This window comes from Tinamus guttatus, unplaced genomic scaffold, assembly GCF_059628265.1.
Source record: "Tinamus guttatus ecotype Peru unplaced genomic scaffold, ASM5962826v1 Tinamus_guttatus_pri_ptg001170l, whole genome shotgun sequence".
Classification (NCBI taxonomy): Eukaryota; Metazoa; Chordata; class Aves; order Tinamiformes; family Tinamidae; genus Tinamus; species Tinamus guttatus.
Genome location: NW_028289704.1, coordinates 18,280 through 40,876, shown reverse-complemented (window position 1 = coordinate 40,876; position 22,597 = coordinate 18,280). Strand labels below are relative to the sequence as shown.

At 69.9% G+C, this 22,597-nt stretch overlaps 3 protein-coding genes, 1 non-coding gene and 1 pseudogene across 4 annotated transcripts; 4 read left to right on the top strand and 1 right to left on the bottom strand.

The window, feature by feature from the left end:
• The first annotated feature begins 60 nt into the window (after nt 1-60).
• Nucleotides 61-4,568, top strand: LOC148590663 (uncharacterized; annotated as a pseudogene).
• Nucleotides 4,569-4,845: 277 nt separating this feature from the next.
• On the top strand, nt 4,846-10,323 carry RPL13A (ribosomal protein L13a). The gene is given in 13 exon segments (XM_088538784.1): nt 4,846-4,872; nt 4,982-5,054; nt 5,390-5,455; nt 5,630-5,679; nt 5,681-5,701; nt 5,703-5,733; nt 6,135-6,220; nt 7,954-7,962; nt 7,964-8,014; nt 8,299-8,349; nt 8,351-8,425; nt 10,226-10,282; nt 10,284-10,323. Coding segments are annotated over 13 exon segments (618 nt in total). The 5' UTR covers nt 4,846-4,857; the 3' UTR covers nt 10,317-10,323.
• LOC148590662 (small nucleolar RNA SNORD34) lies at nt 7,504-7,570 on the top strand. The gene has a single exon (XR_015914273.1). It is a non-coding gene; the product is annotated as a small nucleolar RNA SNORD34 (small nucleolar RNA).
• A 356-nt stretch (nt 10,324-10,679) lies between the features above and the next one.
• On the bottom strand, nt 10,680-13,824 carry DHDH (dihydrodiol dehydrogenase). Its single transcript, XM_088538788.1, is given in 8 exon segments — nt 10,680-10,852; nt 11,215-11,326; nt 11,328-11,366; nt 11,553-11,677; nt 11,996-12,260; nt 12,797-12,960; nt 13,348-13,459; nt 13,552-13,824. Coding segments are annotated over 8 exon segments (1,263 nt in total).
• Nucleotides 13,825-14,294: 470 nt separating this feature from the next.
• Nucleotides 14,295-22,380, top strand: LOC148590659 (branched-chain-amino-acid aminotransferase, mitochondrial-like). Its single transcript, XM_088538787.1, is given in 12 exon segments — nt 14,295-14,333; nt 15,121-15,168; nt 15,325-15,456; nt 15,458-15,529; nt 16,049-16,159; nt 16,567-16,686; nt 17,269-17,432; nt 18,099-18,241; nt 19,505-19,590; nt 20,875-21,019; nt 21,651-21,721; nt 22,342-22,380. Coding segments are annotated over 12 exon segments (1,170 nt in total).
• Nucleotides 22,381-22,597: the final 217 nt, after the last annotated feature.

The following is a 22,597-nucleotide window of genomic DNA, read 5'->3' as shown; positions in this document are numbered from 1 at the left end:
CGGGGGGGGGGGTCCCAGGAGGCCCCGCCCCCAGCTGGACCCCGCCCCCCCCCCCCGCAGGTGGCGGGGGACGATGACGAGGACGAGGCCGCCCCTCCCCCCGCGGGGCCGAGCGCCACCATCAACCCCGAGCCGGGTGGGGGAGGGGGGGGGTCCGGGATGGGGGAGGGGGGTCCGGGATGGGGGAGGGGGCTGGGATGGGGGGAGGGGCCCGGGATGGGGGGGGGGGAGACCTGGGATGGGGGGAGGGGCCCGGGATGGGGGAGGGGCTCCGGGGGGCATCCTAGAGTTGGGGGGGCACCGGGATGGGGGGGGGGGATGGGGGCAGGGGGGGTCTCTGAGGGGGGAGGGATCCCAAATCGGGGGGGGGGGGTCACCTGGATACAGGTGGTCCCAGGTGGGGTGGGGGGGGGGTCTGGAATGGGGGAGGAGGCTCCAGGATGGGGGGGGGGGATCCCCATGGGGGGGGGGGGGGGTCCCGTGGGGGGGGAGGGGGCCGTAGGGGGGTCTGGGGATTGGGGGGGGCCCATTGGGGGGGAGTCCTCGTGGGGGGGGGGCCCATAAGGGGATCTGGATTGGGGGTCCCCATGGGGGGGATCCGGGTCGGGGGTCCCCATGGGGGGGGTCTCTGGATTGGGGGGTCCCCAAGGGGGGATCCGGGTTGGGGGGGTCCCCATGGGGGTCTCTGGGTCGGGGGGTCCCCATGGGGGGTCTCTGGGTTCGGGGGTCCCCATGGGGGGATCCGGGTCGGGGGTCCCCATGGGGGGGTCTCTGGGTTCGGGGGTCCCCATGGGGGGATCCGGGTTGGGGGGTCCCCATGGGGGGGTCTGGATTGAGGGGTCCCCATGGGGGGGTCTCTGGGTTGGGGGGGTCCCTATGGGGGGTCTCTGGGTTGGGGGGGTCCCCATGGGGGGGATCCGGGTTGGGGGGGTCCCCATGGGGGGGGTCTCTGGATTGGGGATCCCCATGGGGGGGATCCGGGTTCGGGGTCCCCATGGGGGGGTCTCTGGGTCGGGGGTCCCGGCGCCCCCCCCCAACGGCCCCTCCCCCCCAGGGTTCTGCATCAAGACCCGCGCGGGGGGAGGGGGGGCCCCAAGGTCTTCGTCAACGTCTGTCACTCCCCCCGCGTCCCCCCGCCCCCCCCCGCTGGCCCCCCCCGAGCTCCGGCTGCGGCTCCGGTCGGGAACGCCGGCGCCTTCCGGATCCCCATGAGCCTGGGGGGGGCGCACGAGTGAGCGCGACCGCGGTGAGCGGGAACGGCCGAAACGGCCCGAAATGACCCAAAATGACCCAAACTGCCACCTGGGTGGGGGGGGTCAGCATGGGGAGCGTGACCGCGGTGAGCGGGAATGCGGGAAAACGGCCCAAAATGACCCAAAATGACCCAAACTGCCACCTGGGTTGGGGGGGGCGCACGAGGAGCGCGACCGCGGTGAGCGGGAATGGCCGAAACGGCCCGAAATGGCCCAAAATGACCCAAAACTGCCACCTGAGTGGGGGGGGGTCAGCATGGGGAGCGTGACCGCGGTGAGCGGGGAACGGCCGAAACGGCCCGAAATGGCCCAAAATGACCCAAAACTGCCACCTGGGTGGGGGGGGTCAGCATGGGGGAGCGTGACCGTGGTGAGCGGGAATGCGCCAAAACGGCCCAAACTGCCCCAAAACAGCCCAAAATGACCCAAAAACGGCCCAAACTGCCACCTGGGTTGGGGGGGGGGCGCACAGTGAGCGTGACCGCGGTGAGCGGGAACACCGCGAAATGGCCCAAAATGACCCAAAAACAGCCCAAACTGCCCTAAAACAGCCCAAACTGCCCCAAACCCCCCAAACTGCCACCTGGGTTCAGGGGGGGGGCACATGGGAAGAGCGCGACTGCGGTGAGCGGGAATGGCAGGAAATGGGAAAAACGGCCCCAAAACGGCCTCAAACGGCCTGAAATGGTTCCAGGATGGGTGAAAAACACCCAGATTGGCCCCAAACACCCTAAAAAGCCCCAAATCACCACATTGCAGCTGCGGGGGAGGGCCATATGGAGCACAGCTGCAGTGGGTGGCAGAAATGACCCCAAAATGGGCAAAAATGTCCCCAAATCCCCCCAAAACACCTGAAAATGCCCCCAAATACCTTAAAATTGCCTAAATGAGCCCAGAATGTTGTGCTGTGTTCTGCGCGTTTCCCTTGTTCTCTCGTTCTGATGTCCCTTCATGTTCCTTGCCCCCCCTTGTCCTCGCTGTCCCTGTGTCCCCCCGTGTCCCCAATGTCCCCAATGTCCCCAATGTCCCCAATGTCCCCCATGTCCCCTCATGTCCCCCATGTCCCCCATGTCCCCCAATGTCCCCCCCATGTCCCCCATGTCCCCCCATGTCCCCCCCGTGTCCCCAATGTCCCCAGGGGGCCGTCCCTGCGTCGCCTACGACGTCGTCGTCAACTCGGGGCTGCTGCAGACGCTGCAGGTGCGGGGGGGGGAGGGGCGGGGGGGGCGGGGGGTCCCCCGCGCCCCCCCCTGACCCCCCCCGTGTCCCCCCCAGGACGACCCCCTGTTCCTGCAGTTCTTCGTCACCGTCACCATGGAGGGGCTGGCCCCGGAAGTTCGGGGTGGCCGTCGACCACCCAGGTGGGGGGGGGGGACATTGGGGGGGCGGGGGGGGACACGGTGGGGGGGGGACACGGGGGGGGGGGACACGGGGAGGGGGGGACATGGGGACATTAAAGGAAGGGACATGGGGAGGGGTCTGCGGTTGTGACCGCTCTGTCCTCATTGTGTCCCCCATTGTGCCCCATTGTGTCCTGTGCGTTGTCTTCCCTTGTCCCCCCCCGTGTCCCCACCGTTGTCCCCCCCATTGTCCCTCCCCGTGTCCCCCCCATGTCACCCCCATGTCCCCCCCCGCTGTCCCCCCCGTGTCTCCTCCATTGTCCTCCCCGTGTCCCCCCCCATGTCACCCCCATGTCCCCCCCATGTCCCCCCATTGTCCCCACCCGTGGTCCCCCCCCATGTCCCCCCATTGTCCCCCCCATTGTTCCCCCCATTGTCCCCCCATTGTCCCCCCAGGCTGGCGGCTGCTCCGGAACCGGCGCTTCCTGGGCTCCCTGGGGCCCCAGAGCATCCGGGGGCCGCCCCCCCCCCCCGCATCCAGGAGCTGGGGGGGTGAGAGACCCCCCGGGACCCCCCGTGGGGAACCCCCCCCCGTGGGGGAACCCCCCCCATGGGGAAACCCCCCCATGGGGAAACCCCCCCATGGGGAATCCCCCCCCCCATGGGGAAGGGCCCCCCCCCCGGGGAACCCCCAGGAAACCCCCCCCAGGACACCCCCCCAAACCCAGGACCCCCCTGAGCCCCCCCCATCCGGGAGGGAGGGGGGAGACCCCTCCGAGACCCCCACCAATCCCTCCCTGCCCCCCCCTTGGCCCCCCCCTTGGCCCCCCCTCACATCTGCCCCCCCCCACAGGGAGGAGCCCTCGGAGCTGCCCCCCCCCAGGTAGGACACGTGATCGGGGGGCGGGGCTCAGCAGGGCCCCGCCCCCCCTGACCCCCCCCTGTCCCCCCCCCGCAGCTCCCCCCCCGGCGCCCCCCCCCCTTCCTGGTCCTGGCCGAGCCCAACCCCCGCAGCCCCCGCGCGCTGCTGGCCCGGGTGCAGCTGCCCCCCCGCGGTGAGGGGCGGGGCTAGACCCGGGGGCGGGGCTAGACCCGGGGGGCGGGGCTAGACCCGGGGGCGGGGCTAAACCGAGGGGGCGGGGCAAAATGGGCCGGGACAATATGGGGCAAAACGGGGGGGGCAAAATGAGAGTGCGACAAAACGGGCGGGGGCAAAATGGGGGGGGTGGGGAAAAGTGGGAGGGGGCAGGAAATGGGGGCGGGGGCAAAACGGGGGCGGGGCAAAAATGGGGCAAAACGGGGGGGGCGGGGAAAATGGATGGGGGGCGGGGCAAAATGGGGGGCAACGGAGCCAATAGGGGCTGGGGGTCAATGTGGGGGTGGGAGGGGCTCAGGGGGCATTTGGGTGCTGGGGGGGGGCGGGGGGTGGTCCTTGTATGGGGTGTGGCCAGCCCTGGCCCCGCCCCTCGCTGAGGCCCCGCCCAGCGGGGGGGCGGGGGCGTCTCTCCCTGTGGCTGAGCGAGGAGCGGCTGGAGCTGCAGGAGGGGGCGGGGCCTGAGGGGGGCGGCCCCGCCCTCCTGCGCCTGGGCCTGCCCCTCCCCCCGGACCCCGCCCGTTGCCTGCGCGCCCGACTGCACCGCCCTTCCGGGGTGAGGACACGCCCCCTGTGTGGACACGCCCCCTGGGGAGGAGCACGGGGTCCCTATGGGGGTAACCCCCCCCCCGAAGCAGGCCCCGCCCACTCATGAGGGACACGCCCCCTAGTGACCCCACCTTCCCCCCAGAAAAAACCCTCTCTGGGAAGGCCCCGCCCCTATTGGGAAGCCCCGCCCCCTCCCCGGGTGTCCCCCCCCCCGTAGACCTTCCAAGGGGGCCCCTCCCCTCCCATGGAGGCCCCGCCCCCGCGGAGGCCCCGCCCCTGACCCCGCCCCCGCAGGTGCTGACGGTGACGATGCCCCTGAAGAGCTGAGGGGGGAGGGGCCGCCCGGACACCGGAGCCCTGCGGAGACCCGGATTTCGGTGCAGAAACCGCAATAAAAAGTCAAAACAACCAAAAACGGATGCTCTGGGGGGCGGGGCGCCGTGGGGGGCGGGGCGCCGGGCCCTCATTTGCGTAACCGCGCGGAGGGGGCGGAGCTACGGCCATGGCCTTCCCCGCCCGGCTACGTCGCTTCCGCCCCTGCGGGTCCGCCCGGCCGGAAGTGGCGACCCGCGCGCCGCGCGGTGGGCGGGGCCTCTTGGGCGAGCGCGCGGCGAGGGGGAAGATGGCGGAGCTGAAGGTGCGGGCGGGGAAAACGGGGCGAAAACGGGCGAAAACGGGCAAAAACGGGCGGGGAAAGCGGGGGGAAACGCGTCCGGGAAGGCGGCGCTGACGGCCTCGCCCCGCAGGTCCTGGTGATCGACGGGCGCGGGCACCTCCTGGGGCGGCTCGCGGCCATCGTGGCCAAGCAGGTGCTGCTGGGTGAGTGCGGGGACACGGGGGGACACGCGGGGACACGCGGGGACACGGGGGGACACGCGGGGACACGGGGGGGACACGCGGGGACCCCCCCGGCCGGCGCCGTGACGAAACCGCCGTGGCCTCGAGTCTCGCGACCGTGAGAGCGCCCGACATGCACTACCAGCCGAGCGCCCCCGGGACACCGGGGACACCGGGTGACACCGGGGGCCCTCCCGGACGCCGGGGCCCTCCCGGACAACGGGACCCCCCGGTCACCGGGCCCTCCCGTGTCCCCGCGTTCGGAGGGGGGTCTCGGACGCCGGGGCCCCCCTCACGCCCCCCCGCCCCCCCCGCAGGCCGCCGCGTCGTCGTCGTTCGCTGCGAAGGCATCAACATTTCCGGGAACTTCTACCGGAACAAACGTGAGCGGCACCGGGACCGGGGGGGGGCGGGGGGCGTTCCCGGACGCCGGGGCCCCTCCACGTGTGGGGGGTCTCTCAGAGCACGTGGGTTGGGGGGGGGGCCCGGACGCCGGGGCCCTTCGGGGGTTTCCCTGGACCCCCCCCGTGATGCCGGTGGGGGGGGTCTCTCTCCAGTGAAATTCCTGGCGTTCCTGCGGAAGAGGATGAACACGAACCCGTCGCGCGGGCCCCTTCCACTTCCGGGCGCCCCAGCAGGATCTTCTGGAGGACGGTGCGAGGTGGGAGCGCGGCCCGGACGCCGGGGCCCCCCGGGATCGTGATGGGAGCGACCCGGACGCCGGGGCCCCCCGGATCCCCCATGGGAGCGGCCCGGACGCCGGGGGCCCCCCGGGATCCCCATGGGAGCGACCCGGACGCCGGGGCCCCCCGGATCCCTATGGGAGCGACCCGGACGCCGGGGGCCCCCCCGGGATCCCGATGGGAGCGGCCCGGACGCCGGGGCCCCCCGGATCCCCATGGGAGCGACCCCGGACGCCGGGGCCCCCCCGGATCCCCATGGGAGCGGCCCGGACGCCGGGGCCCCCCCGGATCCCAGTGGGAGCGGCCTGGACGTCGGGGCCCCCCCCGGATCCCGGCCCGGACGCCGGGGCCCCCCCCCCACGTGCCTGTCCCCCCCCAGGGATGCTGCCCCACAAGACCAAGCGGGGACAGGGAGCCCTGGAGCGGCTCAAGGTGTTCGACGGGATCCCCCCGCCCTACGACAAGGTACCGGAACGGCCCGAAACACCCCAAAATGCACCCCGACGCGCCCGGAACGGCCCGAAACACCCCAAAATGCACCCCGACGCGCCCGGAATGGCCTGAAACACCCCAAAATGCACCCCGATGAGCCCAGAATGGCCTGAAATACCCCAAAATGCACCCCGATGCGCCCGGGAATGGCCCGAAATACCCCTAAATGCATCCTGATGCGCCCGGAATGGCCTGAAACACCCCAAAATGCACCCCGATGAGCCCGGAACGGCCTGAAACACCCCAAAATGCACCCCGATGTGCCTGGAATGGCCTGAAACACCCCAAAATACACCCCGATGCGCCCGGAATGGCCTGAAATTACCCCTAAATGCACCCCGATGCGCCCGGAATGGCCCGAAATACCCCTAAATGCATCCTGATGCGCCCGGAATGGCCTGAAACACCCCAAAATGCACCCCGATGCGCCCGGAACGGCCTGAAACACCCCAAAATGCACCCCGATGTGCCTGGAATGGCCCGAAACACCCAAAATACACCCCGATGCGCCCGGAATGGCCTGAAATACCCGGAAACGCGCTCCCAAACCCCTGGAATGGCCTAAAAGGCCCCAAAACATGAAGAACAGCCTAAAACACCCCAAAATGCACCTTAATATGCCCAGAATGGCTTGAAATACCCAGAAATGCACCCCAAAATCTCTGGAATGGGCTAGAGCACCCCAAAACCTTGAGAATAGCCTAAAACGCCCCAAAATGCATCCCAGTACACTTAGAATGGTCTGTAATGCTGGGAAACGTGCCCGCAAACCCCTGGAATGGCCTAGAACACCCCAAAACCACCGGAATGGCCTGAAACACCCCGAAATGCACCCAGATACCCCAGGATAGCCTAAATTACCCCAAAATGAGCCCAAATACCTTCAGAAACACCCAAAGTGCACCCAAGTACCCCCAGAATGGCCCAAAATGTGCCCCAAAATGCACAGAAACACCCATAATACCCCCAAAAAACGCCCCACAATTATCAGAAACGCCCCAAATACCCATAGAATGGCCTGAAACTCTCAAAAATAAGCCCAAATAGTCCCAAATCTATTCGGAACCCGCCCAAAATGCCCCTAAAACCCCAGTGTCCTGGTCAGGGACCCTGAGTGTTCCGGAGTGCCCGAATCCCCCCAGAACAGCCCAAAACGCTCCTGAAATGGCCCCAAAATCCCCCTCCCCGAGGGACCTGCCCCCCCGGCTGTTCCTGGAACCCCAAAACGGGGGAAATTGCCCCCAAAATCCAGCCCTGGCGTCAATGATGGTTCCAACCTACATTGTTTGAGACACAATGAGAAAGGCCTGAGCTGAGACGCCCCCACCCTGGCAACGTCCTTCATTGTCCCCAATGTCCCTTCATTGTCACCTTCGTCCCATCATTGTCACCTCGTCCCATCATTGTCACCTCGGGTCCTTCCATTGTCTGCAACGTCCCCATGTCCTTTTACGTGTCCTCATTGTCCCCAATGCTCCCTCATTGTCCCCATGTCCCCTTCATCTCGTCATTGTTTCCAATGTCCCGTCATTGTCCCCGTGTCCCCCCATTGTTCCTGTGTCCCTCCATGTCCTCTCATTGTCCCCGTGTCCCTCCATGTCCCCTCATTGCCTCATGACCCCCATTGTCCCCATGTGTCCCCAACGTCCCCTCCATGTCCGCTCATTGTCCCCAACGTCCCCTCATTGTCCCCTCATTGTCCCCAGCGCAAGCGCAATGGTCGTCCCGGCCGCCCTCAAGATCATCCGGCTGAAGCCGACGCGGAAGGTACCGGAATGGGGGGGGGTGACGGGGACATGGGGGGGGTCACACACACGGAGATGTCCCCTGACCCCCCCCATTGTCCCCCTGTTGTCACCAGGGGTGGCAGGGGTCACTTGTACATGGGGTGACGGGGGGGGACACGGGAGGTGCCCAAGGCCATCCCTGCTCATTGTGTCCCCCATTGTCCCTGTGTCCCCCCATGTGCCCATTGTCCCCGTTGTCCCCCCATTGTCCCCGGTGTCCCCCCATTGTCCCCATTGTCCCCCATTGTCCCCCATTGTCCCCAGAGCGCCCTGCTGGGCGGCCGCCTGGCCCACGAGGTCGGCTGGAAGTACCAGGGCGGTGACGGAGGCCCTGGAGCAGCGACGGAAGGAGAAGGCGGCGGCCAGACACGGGAGGAAGAGGAGGCTGGAGGTGACAATGGGGACAATGGGGACACGGGAGGAAGAGGAGGCTGGAGGTGACAATGGGGACAACGGGGACAATGGGGACAATGAGGGGACACGGGAGGAAGAGGAGGCTGGAGGTGACAACGGGGACAACGGGGACAACGGGGACAATGAGGACAATGGGGACAATGGGGACATGGGGGACACGGGAGGAAGAGGAGGCTGGAGGTGACAATGGGGACAATGGGGACAATGGGGACAACGGGGACAACGGGAGGGGACATGGGGGACACGGGAGGAAGAGGAGGCTGGAGGTGACAATGGGGACAACGGGGGACAATGGGGACAATGGGGACAATGGGGACACGGGAGGAAGAGGAGGCTGGGAGGTGACAATGGGGGACAACGGGGACAATGGGGACAATGAGGGGACACGGGAGGAAGAGGAGGCTGGAGGTGACAACGGGGACAACGGGGACAACGGGGACAATGAGGACAATGGGGACAATGGGGACATGGGGGGACACGGGAGGAAGAGGAGGCTGGAGGTGACAATGGGGACAATGGGGACAATGGGGACAACGGGGACAACGGGTGGGGACATGGGGGACACGGGAGGAAGAGGAGGCTGGAAGGTGACAATGGGGACAACGGGGGACAATGGGGACAATGGGGACACGGGAGGAAGAGGAGGCTGGAGGTGACAATGGGGACAATGGGGACACGGGAGGAAGAGGAGGCTGGAGGTGACAATGGGGACAATGGGGGGACACGGGAGGAAGAGGAGGCTGGAGGTGACAATGGGGACAATGGGGACACGGGAGGAAGAGGAGGCTGGAGGTGACAATGGGGACAACGGGGACAATGGGGACAATGGGGGACACGGGAGGAAGAGGAGGCTGGAGGTGACAATGGGGACAATGGGGACACGGGAGGAAGAGGAGGCTGGAGGTGACAATGGGGACAATGGGGGGACACGGGAGGAAGAGGAGGCTGGAGGTGACAATGGGGACAATGGGGGACACGGGAGGAAGAGGAGGCTGGAGGTGACAATGGGGACAATGGGGACAATGGGGGGACACGGGAGGGAAGAGGAGGCTGGAGGTGACAATGGGGACAATGGGGACAATGGGGGGACACGGGAGGAAGAGGAGGCTGGAGGTGACAATGGGGACAATGGGGACAATGGGGGGACATGGGGGACACGGGAGACACAGGAGGAAGAGGAGGCTGGAGGTGACAATGGGGACAATGGGGACAACGGGGACAATGGGGACAATGGGGACAGTGGGGGACAATGGGGACAATGGGGGGAAGAGGAGGCTGGAGGTGACAATGGGGACAATGGGGACACGGGAGGAAGAGGAGGCTGGAGGTGACAATGGGGACAATGGGGACAATGGGGACAATGGGGGACACGGGAGGAAGAGGAGGCTGGAGGTGACAATGGGGACAATGGGGACAATGGGGACAATGGGGACACGGGAGGAAGAGGAGGCTGGAGGTGACAATGGGGACAATGGGGACAATGGGGACACGGGAGGAAGAGGAGGCTGGAGGTGACAATGGGGACAACGGGGACAATGGGGGACAATGGGGGGGACATGGGGGACACGGGAGGAAGAGGAGGCTGGAGGTGACAATGGGGACAATGGGGGGACACTTGGGGACATGGGGGACATCCAATCTGCGCTAAGGGGGCTCCTTGAAACCGCCCCTATTGGGGGCGCCTTGAAACCGCCCCTGGGGGGGCTCCTTGGGGGGAATCCCCCACCTCCCCCCGGGGGGCCCCCCCGTGACCCCCCCCGTCCCCCCCCCCTTCCAGAACATCCGGCGCCGGGCGGAGCGGAACGTGGCCGCCCGGATCGGGCCCCTCTCGGGCCGTCCTGCGGCAGCACGGGCTGCTGCTGGCCTGAGGGACACGGGGACACGGGGACACGGGGACACCGCGGGGGACACGAGGGGACACCGCAATAACTGGGACAGCACGGACACGCGGCGCGGGGGCCTCTGTGACACTCGTGACACCCGCGTGCGGCAGTTGGGGACAATGGCGACGTGTACGGCACGCGGGTGACACCCGGATGTCACCCGTGTGGGACATGCGGGGGGTGGCACTTGGGGACACGGGGGGACACGGACACGTGTGACAGCAGCCGATGACACCAACAGCGTCACCCCTGGGGCTTTATTGGGGGGTCCCAGCGGGGTGTCCCGATGTCCCGGGTTGTCACGGGGTGTCCCTGGTGTCACGGGGTGTCCCGGGTTGTCCCGGGTTGTCACAGGGTGTCCCCGTCCCCGGTGTCACGGGGTGTCCCGGGTTGTTCCGGGGTGTCCCCGGTGTCCCGGGTGTCCCCGTCCCCCGGGACCCCGACCTGTCCCCGCGCCCGCTCCAGCAGTTCGGCCACGCGGAGGCTCTCGGCCAGCGGCACCGCGGGGCTCTCGAGGAGGCCTGGGGGGGCCCAGGCGTCCGGGGGGGCCCAGGCGTCCGGGCCGTGTCCCCCAGGACCCCAACGTTCCCCAGTGTCCCCAGAGGGGCCCCAATGTCCCCCAGGACCCCAATGTTCCCCCAATCCTCCCTGGGGGCCCCAGTGTCCCCAGAGGGGCCCTGGTGTCCGGGCCGCATCCCCCCTGGTCCCACATGCCCCCTGGTCCCGCTATGTCCCCCCATGTCCCCCGGTCCCCCCGTGTCCCCCCGGTCCCCCCCATGTCCCCCCCGCTCCCCCCATGTCCCCGGTCCCCCCCGTGTCCCCCCCCATGTCCCCGTGTCCGCCCCCGTGTCCCCCCAGTCCCCCCATGTCCCCCCGTTCTCACCGCGCCGCAGACACTCCCGCACGTGCTGGGCCTCGTAGCGCAGCCCCACGGCGCGGGGGTAGAACGTGGGGCGCGGCGGGGGGGGCAGCGGGAAGCGCTCCCGGCCCCCCCCCCCACAGCAGCTCCGTGGGGCAGTTCAGGTGCGACGGGAACTGCGGGGGGGGGGGGGTGAGGGGGGCCCCGGCGTCCGAGTGACCCCCCCCCCCAAAGGGGCCCCGGCGTCCGAGTGACCCCCCCCCCCCCCCAAAGGGGCCCCGGCGTCCGAGTGACCCCCCCCCCCCAAAGGGGCCCCGGCGTCCGAGCCCCGCCCCCCCCGCCGGAAGTGGCCCCGGTCGCACCTGGGCCCACCCGCGGGTGCCGCCCACGTCCAGGCTGCCCGGAAGCTCCGCCCCGATGGAGCACGTGACCTCGGCCAGGCCCCCGCCCTCGAACTCCAGCGTCACCGTCACCGACTCGTCTGCACCTGCGGGGGGGGTGGGAGCGCGGGAGGACCCGCCCCCCCCCGCGACCACCCCCGGGAACCCCCCGCCCCTAGAGCCCCTGGGGGGGGGAGTTTTGGCCCCGCCCCCACCGCCCCCCCCCCCCCGTGATCCCCCCCATTAACCCCAATCGCCCCCAGGGACCCTCCTTATTGCCCCCCCGCCCCCCTCGTGACCCCCAATAAAAACCCCCATTGCTCCCCCCCCAGCTCCTTGGCCCCGCCCCCATAGCCCCGCCCCCATAGCCCCACCCTCCCCAGTCCCCCTCCTTGGCCCCGCCCCCGAGGCCCCGCCCCCCGCACCTGTGTCCAGCAGGGTCCCCCGCGCCGTCACGCGGGGCGGGGCTTCCCCCGGCCCCGCCCCCAGCAGCGCCGCCGCCGCGTGGATCCCGTAGCCGCCCAGGTCGAGCAGGGCCCCGCCCCCCGCGCCCCCCCCGCGCCGCAGCCGCTCCCCCCCCGTGGGGGGCGGGGCCAGCCCGGCCCGCACCAGGCGGGGCCGCCCCAAGGCCCCGCCCCCCAGCAGCGCCCCCAGGCGGCGCCAGGCCGGGAAGAACCGGGTCCAGAGCCCCTGGGCCGGAAGTGGGCGGAGCCGGAAGTGGGGGGGGGGGCAAAAAGGGAGGGGAGACAAAAGAACCAGTTAATGAATGAGGGAGGAGCCGGGTCTGGAGCCCGGGGGGGGACCGGAAGTGGGGGGGGGGCGATGGGCGGGGGAACAATGGGGGGGTGTAAACAATGGGGGGGGACAATGAGAGGGGGTGTCACAAAAAGAGAGTAAAAGGGGGGGGGTCACTGGGGGGGTCAATGGGGAGGTGGCCCCATGGGAGGGGCGTTCCCGGGGGCGGGGCCGCTCAAGGGGGCGGGGCAGGGCCGCTCAAGGGGGCGTGGTCTTTTCCAGGGGGCGGGGGCGTTCCCGGGGGGGGCTGCTCAAGGGGGCGGGGCCGTTCCGGGGGGCGGGGTCTTTTCCAGGGGGCGTGGTCTTTTCCAGGGGGCGGGGGCGTTCCAGGGGGGCGCTCAAGGGGGCGGGGCCGTTCCCGGGGGCGGGGTCTTTTCCAGGGGGCGGGGCCGTTCCAGGGGGCGGGGCCGCTCGAGGGGGCGGGGCCGCACCTCCATCAGGAAGACCCCGCCCTCCCGCGCCGCCGCCGCCATCCCCGCGGCCTCGCGGGCGCTCGGGGCCAGCGGCTTCTCCACGAGCAGCGACTTCCGGGCGGCCGCGAAGAGCCGGGCGGGGCCGGCGTGGGCGGCGTTCGTGGTGGCCACGTACACGACGTCTGGGGGCGGGGCCGCGTCAGGGGCGGGGCCGCGCCGGGGGCGGGGCCAGCACCCCACACACACCCCCATAGGAACCGCGTCGGGGGCGGGGCCGCGTCGGGGCTGGCCCCACCCCCCTCCCCCCCCCTTGCCCAAGGCCAGGGAGGGCCCCGGCGTCCTGGGCGTCCCCCCCCCCCCCATCCTCCTACATCCGGGGCCCCCGTATCCAGACCCCCCCCCCCCGCCCCCCCCACGCAGGACCCCGGCGTCCTGCCCCCCCCCCCCCCGCCCCCCCCATTGGGCCCCGGTGTCCTGACCCCCCCCCCCCAAATCCTCCCACCCCCGGGGCCCCGGCGTCCTGACCCCCCCCCCCACGCAGGGCCCCGGCGTCCGGCCCCCCCGCTCACCCACGTCCGGGTCGGCCGCCAGCTCCTCGTAGCTCCCGTAGGCCCGGGGCAGCCCGAGGCTCCGCGCGAAGTCCTGGGCCCGGGAGAGCTCCCGGGCGGCCACGGCCACGGCCTGGGGGGGCGGGGGGGGTCAGGGGCCCCGGCGTCCGGGAACCACCCCCCCTGCCCCCTCCCCTCCAAAGGGGCCCCGGCGTCCGGGCGCACCACGTGCTCCTCGCGGGGGAGGGTCATCAGGGCCACCACGAAGTCGTGGGCGATTCGGCCGGCGCCGCAGATGCCCCAGCGGGTCGGGGGGGCCCCGGCGTCCGGCTCGGGAGGGGGGGCCCCGGCGTCCGGGCAGGGCATCCCCCAGGCAGCCGGATTGGCCGGGACCCAGGAGTCCGGGTCGGGTCGGGCCCCGGTGTCCGGGTCGGGATGGGCCCCGGCGTCCGGGTCGGGTCGGGCCCCGGCGTCCGGGCGCGCCGCCGCCGCCTCCATGATTGCGGCACCCGCGGGGGCGGCGGGAGCCACATCGGGGAGGGCGTGGCCAGGTGTGGCTTTGGGCCCGCCCCCTCCCCACCCCCGCTGGGATGCAAACGAGGCAGGTTGTTATGCAAATGCAGGTTGTTATGCAAATGAACCACGCGGAGGGGCCGGTATGCAAACGAGGCGTTTTATTCCGACCAATCGCGCGCCAAAGGGGCGTGGCGCGCATGCAAATGAGCGAGCGCGGGAATCCCAGCCCGCTCCCCCCCCCCACTGCGCTGACGTCACAAAGGGAACCCTCGACGTCAGCCGGGAAACCCCCCAGGCGCCGCGCGCGGTGACGTCACGAAGGGGGATCCCCATTGGCTGCCGCGCAGCGGGGGGGGCGGCGCGCGGCGCCCATTGGCCGCGGCGGGGGCGGGGCGGGACGGCGCGTCCCCATTGGCCGGCGCGGGGCGGGGCGGGGCCAGGCGGGAGCGGCCATGGCGGCGGCGGCGGCGGCGGCCCGTGCGCAGCGCGCGGTGAGTCCCGGGCGCCGCTTCCGGCCGCGGCGCCGCCGCTTCCGGTGGCCGCGGGAGGCGCCGGGAACGCGCGGTCCTTCCGCGCCCCTCCCCCCGCGCGGGGCAGCCTGGGAGCGCCCGGGGCCCCCACGGGACCGCCCGGTACTTCCGGTCCTCCCCTCCCCTCTTCCGGTGTGCCCCTCCCACCGCCCTCGGTGCTCCCGGTGACCCCCGGGCACCTGCGGGGGGCGGGGCCGGCGCCAGGGAGGACCCGGGGGCGGGTCCCGCCAAGGCCCCTCCCCCATCAGGCCCCGCCTCCTCACTGGTCCCGCCCCCCTCCCCGACGCCGGGGCCCTTCAACCCCCCCCCTCCCCCCCGCGGCGGCTCCGGGAAGGGCCCCCCCCCCCCCCCGTGTCCTCACGGGGCCCCGGTGTCCGGGCCGACCCCCCCCCCCCCGGGGGCCCCGGCGTCCGGGACGCTCTTACCCCACAGCCCCGGCTCCGGGAGGGGCCCCGGCGTCCGGGAATGTCCCAAGGGGCCCCGGTGTCCGGGATCCCCCCAAGAGGCTCCGGTGTCCGGGAGGGCCCCGGCGTCCGGGCGTCCCGGGGCCTCTGGCGCTGATGGCGCCCGGGGGAGAGACAAAGTCCAGGGCGGGGGGGGCGGGGCCCAGGCGTCCGGCCCCGCCCCCTCCTCTGCCCGCCCCGCCCCCCGGGGAGGGGCCCGGGCGTCCGGCGGCTGCTGCTGCGGGTGGGGGGGGGTCGGCCCGGACGCCTGGGCCCCTCTCACCTCCCCTCCCCCCCCCCCGCAGGTCCTGGCGGTTCTGCTGCCCCCCCGGCGGCTCTGCAGCACCTTCCGGGTAGGGCCGGACGCCGGGGCCCCTCGGGGGGGCGGCGGGCGGGAGGTCCCGGACGCCTGGGCCCCTTCCCGGTGTTTCCCAGACACCGGGGCCCCTTCCCGGTGTCTCCCGGACGCCGGGGCCCTCACGGGCTCCCCGGACGCCGGGGCCCTCCAGGCGTCGCAGCTGCAGGTGGAGCTGACGGCGGCGCCGGCCGAGAAGCCGCCCCCGGGGGGGCCCCTGGTCTTCGGGCGCCGCTTCAGCGACCACCTCCTGAGCGTGGAGTGGGCCCAGGCGTCCGGCTGGGGCCCCCCCCCGGATCCGCCCCTTCCGGGAGCTGCAGCTGCACCCGGCGGCGCCCGCGCTGCACTACGCCGTGCAGGTGACCCCTGACCCCGCCGTGACCCCTGACCCCGCCGTGACCCCACCGTGACCCTTGACCTCACCGTGACCCCACTGTGACCTCTGACCCACTGTGATCCCACCGTGACCCCTAACCCCACTGTGACCCCGACCCCACTGTGACCCCACTGTGACCCCTGACTCCACCCTGACCCCACTGTGACCCCCGCTATGACCCCCTGACCCCACTGTGACCCCCAACCCCTGACCCCAGCGTGACCCCACTGTGACCCCTGACCCCACTGTGACCCCACCGTGACCCCTGACCCCACCCTGACCCCACTGTGACCCCCGACCCCACCCTGACCCAAATGTGACCCCTGACCCCACCCTGACCCCTGACCCCACTGTGACCCCCACTCCAACCCCTGACCCATGACCCCATTGTGACCCCCCCAACCCCTGACCCCATGACCCCACCGTGACCCCACCGTGACCCCTGACCCCGCTGTGACCCCCTGACCCCACCCTGACCCCTGCCCCCCGTGTGACCCCGCAGGTCTTCGAGGGCATGAAGGCCTTCCGGGGCGTGGACGGGCGGATCCGGCTCTTCCGGCCGGAGCTCAACATGGAGCGAATGGGGCGCTCGGCCGCGCGGCTCTGCCTGCCCGTGAGGGCGGGGCCGGGGCCGGGGGAGGGGGCGGGGCCGGGGGAGGGGGCGCGGCCCGGAGGAGGGGGCGGGGCCGGGGAGGGGGCGGGGCCCGGGCAGGGGCAGGGGCGGGGCCTGGAGGAGGGGGCGGGGCCACGCGCCCGAGTCCCCTTTGTGGCGGGGGGGGAGGGGGGGGTTGTTCCAGGACACCAGGGCCCTTCCTGGGGGGGGGGGGGTGTCTAACCGGGGGGAGGGGCATGGGGGGATGGGGGGGGTCGGGGGGGCGCCAGGGCCCCTCAGAGGGACCCTAACGGCGCGTCCCTTCCTCCCCTCCCCCCCCGGACGCCGGGGCCCTTCCTGGACTCCTGGGCCCTCCCCGGCCCCCCCCGGCCCCCCCCGGCCCCCCCGGCCCCCCCCGGCCCCCCCAGGCCTTCGAGGGCTCCGAGCTCCTGGGCTGCATCCGGGCGCTGCTGCGGCTGGAGCGGGACTGGGTGCCCCGGGAGGAGGGCGGGAGCCTCTACATCCGCCCGGTGCTGCTGGGGACCGAGGTGACAACGGGGGGGGGGGTGACAACGGGGGGGGGCAACGGGGGGGGGGGGGAACGGGGGGGGGTGATAACGGAGGAGGAGGGTGGAGGTGACTGCGGGGGGGGGACGGGGGGGGGGGAGACCGAGGTGACAACGAGGTGGGGGGGACACTGGGGGGCGGGAGTGACAACGGGGGGGGTGATAAAGGGGGGGGGAACCGAGGTGACAACGGGGAGGGGGCAACGGGGGGGGGGGGGGACTGAGGTGACAACGGGGGGGGGGGGCGGAGGTGACCACGGCGGGGGGGGACACGGGGGGGTGACAACGGGGGGGACACCGAGGTGACTTTTTGGGGGAGGAGATGACAATGGGGGGGGATGGGGGGAAGGAGGTGACAATGGAGGAGGGGTGGGGGGAAGATGGGGGGGTCATTGGGACCTTGGGGGGACCCTGGGGGGGTGCCCTGGGGTCGGGGGGGGGTCATTGGTCATGGGGGGGGTCCCAGGGAGCTCCGGGGGGGGCAGGGGAGGTGCTTGGGTCTGGGGGGGGGGGGTCCATGGGGCTCCCGTGGCCCCGCCCCCCTCGCGCTGATTGGCGGCGCAGGCGGCGCTGGGCGTGGCCCCGCCCACCGGCGCGCTGCTCTACGTCATCCTCAGCCCCGTCGGCTCCTACTTCGGGGCGGGGCCGATGCAGCCGCTGCGGCTCCTGGCTGACCCCGCCCACGTGAGGGCGTGGCCGGGCGGGGTGGGGCACTGCAAGGCCGGCAGGTGGGCGGGGCCGAGGGCGGGGCTGGGAGGAGGGGGCGGGTACTGCAAGGTGAGCGGGTGGGCGGGGCCAGGGCTGGGTGGGCGGGGCCATGACCTGGAAACGGGGTGGGGGTGGGGGGGAGCCCTGACAGTCCTCAGGTACCGCTGGGGTGTCCCCAATGTCCCCATTGTCTCCAATGTCCCCCATTGTCCTCAATGTCCCCCCATTGTCCCCATTGTGCCCTCATTGTCTCCATTGTCCCCAATGTCCCCATGTCCCCTCATTGTCCCCATTATCCCCCATTGTCCCCATGTCCCCTCATTGTCTCCATTGTCCTCATTGTCCCCAATGTCCCCATTGTCTCCAATGTCCGCAATGTCCCCCGTTGTCCCCATGTCCCCCAATGTCCCCTCGTTGTCCCCATGTCCCCCAATGTCCCCCATTGTCCCCATGTTCCCTCATTGTCCCCATTGTCCCCATGTCCCCTCATTGTCCCCATTGTCCCCATGTCCCCCATTGTTCCCATTGTCCCCGTGTCCCTCATCGTCCCCTCATTGTCCCCATTGTCCCCATGTCCCCTCATTGTCCCCATTGTCCCCATGTCCCCCAATGTCCCCCATTGTCCCCATGTCCCCCAATGTCCCCCATTTTCCCCAATGTCCCCTCATTGTCCCCAATGTCCCCAGCAATTACGGCCCCACCATCGCGCTCCAGGCCGCCGCCGCCGCCCGCGGCTGCCACCAGGTCCTGTGGCTGCAGGGCCCGGACGAGAGGGTGACCGAGGCCGGGACCATGAACGTGTTTGTGCTGTGGAGGACGCGGGGCGGCGGTGAGGGACATGGGGACAATGGGGACGACGGGGACAATGGGGGACACGGGGACAATGGGGGACGCGGGGACAATGGGGGACACGGGGACAATGGGGGGACCATGAACGTGTTTGTGCTGTGGAGGACGCGGGGCGGCGGTGAGGGACATGGGGACAATGGGGACGACGGGGACAATGGGGGACATGGGGACAATGGGGACAACGGGGACGACGGGGACAATGGGGGACACGGGGACAATGGGGACAACGGGGACAATGGGGACAATGGGGACAATGGGGGACACGGGGACAACGGAGGGACCATGAACGTGTTTGTGCTGTGGAGGACGCGGGGCGGCGGTGAGGGACATGGGGACAATGGGGACGACGGGGACAATGGGGGACATGGGGACAATGGGGACAACGGGGACGACGGGGACAATGGGGGACACGGGGACAATGGGGACAACGGGGACAATGGGGACAATGGGGACAATGGGGGACACGGGGACAACGGAGGGACCATGAACGTGTTTGTGCTGTGGAGGACGCGGGGCGGCGGTGAGGGACATGGGGACAATGGGGACAATGGGAACAATGGGGGACACGGGGACAATGGGGGACATGGGGACAACGGGGACAATGGGGACAATGGGGGACACAGGGACAACGGGGACAATGGGGACAATGGGGACAATGGGGACAACGGGGACAATGGGGGACATGGGGACAACGGGGGGACCATGAACGTGTTTGTGCTGTGGAGGACACGGGGCGGCGGTGAGGGACATGGGGACAATGGGGACAATGGGGACAATGGGGGACACGGGGACAATGGGGACAACGGGGACAATGGGGACAATGGGGGGACCATGAACGTGTTTGTGCTGTGGAGGACGCGGGGCGGCGGTGAGGGACATGGGGACAATGGGGACAGTGGGGACAATGGGGGACACGGGGACCATATTGGGGGTAATGGGGACTATATTGGGGTCATGGGGATCATGGGCACAATGGGACATGGGGACATCCAAGATATCGGGGACATCGGGGGGACAGGGGGGACAGAAGGGCCATTGGGGCCCCATGGCCATGGGGTCATTGTGGACACGTTGGGGACACGTTGGGGCCAGAAGGGCCATTGGGGCCCCATGGCCATGGGGTCATTGGGGTCATTGGGGACACATTGGGGACAGAAGGGCCATTGGGGCCCCATGGCCATGGGGTCATTGGGGACACGTTGGGGACACGTTGGGGACCCGGCGCCGCCGTCCCTGTCCCCAGAGCTGGAGCTGGTGACGCCGCCGCTGGACGGGCTGATCCTGCCGGGAGTGACGAGGAGGAGCCTCCTGGAGCTGGCGCGGGAATGGGTGGGACAAGGGGGACAATGGGGGACATGGGGACAAGGGGGACAATGAGGGGACAGTGGGGACTATGGGGACAATGAGGGGACATTGGGGACAAGGGGGGACAATGGGGGACATGGGGACAAGGGGGGACATTGGGGACGATGGGGACAAGGGGGACAATGGGGACGATGGAGACGATGGGGACAATGGGACAGGGACAATGGGGACAGAGGGACGGGGACAATGAGGGCAGGGGGCATGGAAAGACATGGGGACACATTGGGGACACTAGGCACATGGTGTCACTTGGGACATGGGGGGACATTGAGAACATTGGGGACACTGGGGACCCTGGGGTGACACTGGGGACATTGGGGGGGACACTGGGGACATTGGGGTGACACCGGGGCGACACTGGGGGGACACTGGGGACATTGGGGTTACCCTGGGGACACTGGGGTGACACTGGGGACACTGGAGGGACATTGGGGGGACACTGGGGTGATACTGGCATGACCCTGGGGACGCTGGGGTGACAACGGGGACACTGGGGGGGACACTGGGGACACTGGGGTGACACTGGGGACACTGGGGACATTGGGGTGACACCAGGGTGGCACTGGGGTGACACCGGGGTGACACTGGGGTGACACTGGGGAGACACTGGGGACATTGGGGTTACCCTGGGGACACTGGGGTGACACTGGGGACACTGGAGGGACATTGGGGGGACACTGGGGTGACATTGGCATGACCCTGGGGACGCTGGGGTGACAATGGGGACACTGGGGTGACACTGGGGACACTGGGGATGCTGGGGTGACATTGGGGGGACACTGGGGGGACACTGGGGACACTGGGGGGACACTGGGGTTGCTGGGGTGACACTGGGGGGACACCGGGGTGACTCTGGGGTGACACTGAGGACACTGAGGTGACACCAGGGTGACACTGGGGTGACATTGGGGTGACCCTGGGGACGCTGGGGTGACAATGGGGACACTGGGATGACATTGGGGGGACACCAGGGTGACACTGGGGTGACAGTGGGGTTACTCTGGTGACACTGGGGTGACCCTGGGGACACCATTGTGACATTGGGTGACACTGGGGTGACCCTGGTGACCCCGGGGTGACCCTGGGGTGACACTGGGGACACTGGGGTGACAGTGGGGTTACCCTGGTGACCCTGGGGTGACCCTGGTGACCCCGGGGTGACCCTGGGGGTGACACTGGAGTGACATTGGGTGACCCCGGGGTGACCCTGGTGACCCCGGGGTGACCCCGGGGCGGCCCCGCCCCCAGGGCGAGTTCCGGGTGCGGGAGGCGCCGCTGCCGCTGCCGGAGCTGCTGGAGGCCGTGGCCGAGCGGCGCCTCCTGGAGCTGTTCGGAGCGGGAACGGCCTGCGCGGTGTGTCCGGTGGGAGCGCTGCTGTACCGGGAGCGGGTGAGCGCCGGGAATCCCGGAAAACGGGGAAAAACGGCGGAAAACGGGGAAAAACGGGGAAAAAACGGGGAAAAACGGCCCAGGGACACGGGAATAACCCCCAAAACACTGAAACGGCCCCGAAACGGGGGGGATAAATACCCACGTGTGTCCGGTGGGAACGCTGCTGTACCGGGAACGGGTGAGCGCCGGGAACGCCGGGAATCCCGGAAAAACGGGGAAAAATGGCGCGAGAACGGGGAAAAAACGGCCCAGGGACACGGGAATAACCCCCAAAACACTGAAACGGCCCCAAAACGGGGGGGATAAATACCCGTGTGTCCGGTGGGAGCGCTGCTGTACCGGGAGCGGGTGAGCGCCGGGAATCCCGGAAAACGGGGAAAAACGGCGCAAAAAACGGGGAAAAACGGCGCAAAAACGGGGAAAAACGGCCCAGGGACACGGGAATAACCCCCAAAACACTGAAACGGCCCCGAAAGGGGATAAATACCCACGTGTGTCTGGTGGGAGCGCTGCTGTACCGGGAACGGGGAAATACCCAGGACACGGTGGGGGATACCGGGAAAATGGGGGAAAATCCCGAAAAAACAGTGAAAAAGGCCCCGGTTTGTGGTGAATTCCTGCCCCCCCCGCAGGAGGTGCCGCTGCCGTGGAAAACGGCCCCCGGTTGATGCTCCGGTTCCTGCGGGCGCTGCAGGACATCCAGGTGCGGGAACGGGAAAACGGGGGAAACGGGGGGAAATGGGGGGGAAATGGGCAAAACGGGAGAATGGGGAAAAAACGGTGGGGAATGGGGAGAAATGGGGGGAAATGGGGCAAAACGGGGAAAAACGGGGAGAAACGGGGGGAAACGGGGAAAAACGGGGGGGAAATGGGGAGAAACGGGGGGAAATGGGGGGGGAAACGGGGGGAAACGGGAGAAACGGGGGGAAATGGGGGGAAACGGGGGGAAATGGGAGAAACGGGGGGAAACGGGGAGAAACGGAGGGGAATGGGGAGAAACGGGGGAAATGGGGCCAAATGGGAGGGAATGAGGAAAAATGGGGGGAAATGGGGCCAAATGGGGGGGGAATGGGGAAAAATGGGGGGAAATGGGGCAAAACGGGGGCAAATGGACAAAAAGGGGGGGGAAATGGGTCCGAATGGGGGGGGAAATGGGGCCAAATGGGGGGAAAAGGGGAGAAATGGGGGAAAAACAGGGGAAATAATAGGGAAAAATAGGGGGGGAAATGAGTCAGAATGGGGGGGAAATCGGAGAAATGGGACTGGGGGGGGTCACGTGGGGGGGGGGGGTCTCACCTTCGGCCCCCCCCCCCCCCCCCCCAGTACGGCCGAGTGAGCAGCCCCTGGGCCCCCCTGCTGTGACGTCACCGCCGAGGCCCCGCCCACCGCGGAAAGGGGGCGGGGCCGCACAGAGGGGGGCGGGGCTGAGCGGAGCCCCCCCCCCCCCCCCCCCAAGACTCCGAATCCGCGCGGGGGGGGCGGGTCCCCTCCCCCCCCCCCCCCCCCAACACTCCGGGCCCCCCCGGGCCCCCCCAGTGCAATAACCCTCCCCCCACCCCCGCAGTGCCTTATGGGTACC